Genomic DNA, 5,420 nt, shown 5'->3' with positions numbered 1-5,420 from the left:
TCGGCCGCATGGCGGATTTGGTGGCGCCCCGGCCCGGGTGGGCAGGGACGGAGGCTGGTGGCCGCCGCGGCCGGAGTGGCGCGCGGCGCGGGAGCGGGAGGGGAGCGGGAGCCTGCTGGGTCGCAGCCTTCCTATTATATATTTGGAAAAGAGTGGAGCGTATGATTTGCGACCGGTGCAAGTAATCTAATCAAGCCACACATATACCGACGATCTAAAATGTTTTGAGGGGATTATGATTTTTGTTTGTTTTGAGGGTAAATTTGAAATAATTCATGGATATTTATGAAGAGGAGATCCATAATTTACATACAATTAAAATCTTCCAAATCTTGTCCACCAAAAATAAATGCAATTGTGCTATAAAAAATGGCTCCCAACCGAGTTTGTTGAGGGAACAGGGAAGACAGCGGGAGAAGAAGGGAAGAGGACGAGAAAAGCCGAAAATAAAACCTCTCCTTCCCCTCCCCCTGTTCGTCGTTCTTCTCGGTTCGATCCACTCCAGCAGCCCCAAATCCCGGCCCGATTCCTCCCCAAATCCAATCGACTCCCTGCCGGAATCCGCCCTCCCACTGATCGCCGCAAGCTCCCGGACCCGGAGCAAGCAATTTCGCGCCGCAAGAACTGCTCGCCGTCCGTGGACAAAAGCCCTCGCCCGACTCTCCCAACTTCTTTTCTGTTCGTCCTGACCATCGTCTTACGCGCCTCGCCGCCATCGCCGTCGCAGTTCTTCCTCGTCTCGTCTGGACATCCGCGTTCCTGCTATCTGCACCCCGTCCGCAGCCTTTGGGTTTCGAGGTATGACCTGTTTTCGTGAAGCGATTAGTCAATTCCCGCCGCTCACCTTCACAGCTTCTAACACCCGGCTCACTATTTAGATCCGCCCTTGATGGCGGGGGAGGAGGCCGCGGAGGGAAGCGGGAACAGGAGGCGGATGGATCTAAACCTGTACCTGGGCCTCCCTCCATTGCCGCGGCCTCCAGGTCGGCTGGGCGTAGCTATGGATTGCCCGCCGCCGCCCAACTCGGCCATTCCGGTTCCGGAATCTCCAAGAACGGATGAGCCTGCAGTATTACCGGCACCAGAGGAGATGCCGCCACTGCCCGTTGTATACTCGCCGTCCAATGCGCTCTCCACGCCGGAGCTATCGCTGATAGATCCGATGCTCTTTGATTGGCTTGATGGCCTCAGTACGGACAGTGAAGAGGCTCTTGATGCTGGTGAACCGGCTGTGGTGCGCGACGCGCCCTCACATGATGCCAATGTATCACCACCGCCGCCAGCGCCATTGTCTCTTCCTGGGCTGGAAGGGGTTCGCCTTGAATGGGTGGAAAGGCTTTCTCACCCTATTCTGGTGGCTCCTGCAGCCGGAGCAGAGATGGTGAGCACGAGGGTGATGAGGCAATCTATGGGGGCTGTGAATGCAATTGAAGACATGACGCCTGAGCTCCGCCTGCAGAGGTTGATCCAGGTGAGTGAACAGCACCACATTGTGAACCGCAACCAGCGGCCGACCAGCCCAGAAGCAGAAAGACTGGCGCAAGCCATCCAGCGGTCTCACAGCTCTCTAGATGCATCAAGGCGGCAGAAGCTCGATGGTGATGGCAAGATGACAGGAATGGGTGCCGTCAAGAAGGACGGGAACTGTGGGTGCAACTCCAGTTTCGAGTGCAATATCTGCCTTGAAGCGGCTAAAGAGCCTGTGGTTACACCGTGCGGCCACCTCTTCTGCTGGCCATGCTTGTACCAGTGGCTCCATGGACATTCAGCCCACTCTGAGTGCCCTGTCTGCAAGGGAGAGGTGCTCGAAGTAAATGTCACACCAATATATGGAAGAGGAGGCGGTGAACGGGACGCCTCCAGCAATGATGTTCCTCCCAGACCACGCGCAAACAGGAGTGAGAGCTTGAGGCAGCAGCTGCAAATGCCAGACCCAAGAGGCATTGCAAGCATGGTGAGACGGTTGATAGAAAACCAGGATATAGTGAGAGGCCAGGCAGCTCCACCTGCAGGCGGGGTTGAGGTGACTGTACTTCCCACAGCCCGGTCAAGGGCTAGGGTACGGAGACAGCAAAGACACAGTCTTGTTTCACCCTCCCCAATAATGCTGCGTGCAAGCAACGCGGCCCCTGAGAGTGGCAATCAGGTCCGATTGCCGTCTTCTAATTCCGTTAATGCTGCACCCACAGTTACTCAGCAGTCGTCATCCATGGAGCAGGCATCGACTTCTAGCACCCTGGCTGTTATAGTGGGACAGGCAGCCCAAAGTAGGAGGTCCAGACCTTCGGAGTCCACAACCACAAGAAGAACAAGGAGGAGGCAGCAGCAGTAGGTAAAAGTGGTGCTGCCATTTTCTCCAATAAAACATATATAGATCATGCTTTGTCTGTACCATGTCAAGCTCCAAAAACATAGTCAAGATTATAAGGTAGGAATGTATATGCTATTGCTTTGCTCATGTATACCTTTTTCATGGAAAAGGAATTATTAGCATGTATGTGGGGATAAATTTCCCTGATATTGCATCTGTTTGTTTTTCAGTGAATTGTTAATTGTTATCTCTGTACTGTGTATGCCTGAATTTGAAGATAGTTAATTTCCTCAGCTATAGTTTTTGTACCGTCAAGACTGATGAATGTAGCAACAAATGCACCATTCTTTTCTATTCTAAGGTTTCCTCTTGTCTTAATGACTTGATCTAGTGTCCAGAAAGATTGGCATCCAGATCTTGGATAAATCTTTTTGTTTTTCTCATGATCTGAAATGATAGTCCAATGTAATTTGTAGTATATTAGTACAAGTCACTGCGAAAAAAAATGAAGATATTTTTCCTTTAAGCTCCTGCAGAACATGAAGAGTTCTTCTGGATTTGCCACCGCAGCCAGCTGTTTTGACATTGTATAAAGTGGATAGTACACTAATAGGTTGTCAATGTTTGGAACATGCAGCAGTACTCTACTTCTCTGTCCCAAACAAGCAACCAGCTGTCCAGTTTTAGTCGAACATCTCATGGGGCATTGTCTGCCCCTGCATATCAAGAACCAGTCTCCCTCTGAGAAAAAATAAAAGAACCAGAAGATGACCAAATTTGTTTGAACAGATGAACATTTGCTATTTACATTTCAGGATTGTCATTTGATTACACCGAACAACAGGAAACACTATAGAGTATATCACAGATATTTCGCGAGGTCCAAAAGTATCACCATTGGTAGTTCTGGAGATCAAGATGGTTGGATGGGTCAGCGTCAAATAGAGTTTATGGAATTCACCAGCTTCTCAAACCTTGTCCATGTGCAAACCTCTGCAAAAATGTCAGACTGCTCCTGGATATGCACATGATTGCTCATTTTGTGACCAGCACCTGGGAACAACGTAGCAATAGAGAGCTACAAATACTGTTATGGGTAGTACAATATCTTCAGTACATGTAACATGTCTATCTAGTCTCGACGTAACTGTAAAATGCTGAGTTTGTAATTTTTCTTGGAAGTGTTTGTCCAGTGACTGGTGTAATTTCCCTTGGTCCCTTCTAGTCTAGTTTTAAGTGAAATGCAGATCTCCTGCAATGTTTCAGAAACAAAATCAAAATGGCAATAAAAAAACTATACATTCTAACAAAGACTCGCTGACCTAACTGATTGTTTTATGCAACTCATACACAAAGGAAACACCAGTTTCGATATTTTGACCATGCAAGTTTTGGGCAACCTGCTTGGATACCAAAAGAAGGTGCATTCATCAATTGGATTGTGCACATGTTCATGTACCACTCCCACAGTCAAATGACGATTGAATGCATCGTGTGCAGAAGAAATGGCTCAACTTAGCACTGATGTTTCCTTTTCATCCTAATCCTTCAAAGCCCCGGCAGTTGGTTAGTGGTTACTGTATGGACAGTATCATGTCTTGTACTGTTCAATCAGTCTCAGAAGGCTGGAGCCGGATCCCCTGACGTACGGCCCCCTACCGTTGGGCCGCTGATGGGTGGGTCCGGGCCCACACGTCAGTGTGTGGGCCGTACGTCAGACGAGCCACGTCCCAGAAGGCTATGTGTCTCGGCGTCAGGCATTGCACCTCTCAAAATCATCGTCTTTACAAAATCTGGCTCATAAACTTTTGCTTTAACATAAGCTTTTAGAAGGGTATTATACACAAAGGAATTTCTACAGTACTTTGATTCATTCAGTTCTGCAAAAACTTTCTTCGCATTTTCTAAGTCATCAATCTCTGCAAAATTTTCAAGCAATAAATGAGTGGTCTCCAACCATGGTGTTGAACTTTTCACCTTCCTTGTGACAACTTCCTTTTTTCCCATATCCATTGTGTTCACAGCTTGTTTCACAAAACCTGCTTTCAAGCAACCCAATGCCAAGTGACGATACGTAATAGCATTTGGTTGACAACCACTTGCTCTCATTTCTTTGAACACGGCCGCTGCTTTATCCACAAGGCCATGCCTGCAGTAAACTGATAACATGGAATTGAACTGTTCTGTAAGCTTTAGCTTCCTTGTTGATTTGATCTCTCGCCAAATCTCTTCTGCCTGCTCAACACAGCCAACCTTTCCAAATGCTTCAATTGCTAGTGTAAAGCTTTTGGATCGAATATGAGGAAGGCATTGCATGAGGTTCCACGTCATCTTTAGCTCATGTTCCTTTCCAAGGTACCCATACAGGATAAGAAGAATTTCCTGTGTAGACCAGTTAGTACCTGTCATAGAATTCTTGATGGCTTCTATGTATGTCTGGGAAACAGTATATAGCCTTGCTACAGCATGTGAAATTGCTAGAATGCCATAAGTGATCTCATTTGGCTCAATCTTTGCTCTTTTCATATCACTGAACACCCTCGCCACTCCATCAATATTGTGATCATTGGCCTGTATTTTCAGCAAGATGTTGTAGGTTGAGGTGTGGGGGGTCACTCTACTGGCTTTCATCTGAGCGAGGATTTTGGAGATAGTCTTCCTACGCCCCTCAGAAGAATGGAGGATGATCAAGCGATTGTAAACGTACGGTGAAATTGGCAGGGACAGTTCCCTCATCTTCCTCAGGTAACCATATGAAAGCTTAATCAAGCCCTGCTCCAAACAAGCCATTACAAGGTTATTGTAGAGCAGCTCATTCCGGAATTCTTGAGGTATACGGAGGAAGAGGCTCTCGGCTTCAGAAATGCCATGAACTTTAGCCGTGAACTCTAGGAGATAGGAGTAATCAAGCTCACTCAGCTTGTAGGGTCTCTCTCTGATCACCCATTCCATGACCTGTAGGGGAACAAACGAAATGGAGTGTTACTTCCTTATAACAGACTAAAAAACACTACTGGCAGTAAAAAGGAAAATCCATCGGATCCTCTGTGCATCTTCACACCGACGAGCGGCATAATAATGGAAGACTCAAGGAGTCCGAGACAGACAA

General features: G+C 47.7%; 2 protein-coding genes across 5 annotated transcripts; one reads left to right on the top strand and one right to left on the bottom strand.

Moving 5' to 3' along the window:
* Positions 1-381: 381 nt before the first annotated feature.
* On the top strand, positions 382-3,482 carry LOC123147114 (uncharacterized). 4 transcript variants are annotated; one of them, XM_044566353.1, is made up of 4 exons: positions 382-798; positions 879-2,146; positions 2,219-2,332; positions 3,127-3,482. In XM_044566353.1, exons 2-3 carry the CDS (start codon positions 890-892, stop codon positions 2,330-2,332), a joined length of 1,371 nt encoding a protein of 456 aa, XP_044422288.1. In that variant the 5' UTR covers positions 382-798; positions 879-889; the 3' UTR covers positions 3,127-3,482. The 4 variants fall into 4 exon arrangements, with proteins under 4 accessions (XP_044422288.1, XP_044422287.1, XP_044422285.1 ...); XM_044566352.1 differs by having other exon boundaries at positions 2,949-3,482; XM_044566350.1 differs by having other exon boundaries at positions 879-2,332.
* A 61-nt stretch (positions 3,483-3,543) lies between these two features.
* Positions 3,544-5,281, bottom strand: LOC123153358 (pentatricopeptide repeat-containing protein At1g07590, mitochondrial; the record flags this gene model as incomplete). The annotated part of the gene is made up of 1 exon (XM_044572514.1): positions 3,544-5,281. A coding segment is annotated over one exon (1,275 nt), but the record flags the coding sequence as incomplete, so codon positions are not given.
* Positions 5,282-5,420: the final 139 nt, after the last annotated feature.

Source organism: Triticum aestivum, chromosome 7A (genome assembly GCF_018294505.1).
Source record: "Triticum aestivum cultivar Chinese Spring chromosome 7A, IWGSC CS RefSeq v2.1, whole genome shotgun sequence".
Lineage (NCBI taxonomy): Eukaryota > Viridiplantae > Streptophyta > Magnoliopsida > Poales > Poaceae > Triticum > Triticum aestivum.
The sequence above is the reverse complement of the archived record's forward strand: the minus strand, read 5'-3'. Positions and strand labels throughout refer to the sequence as shown.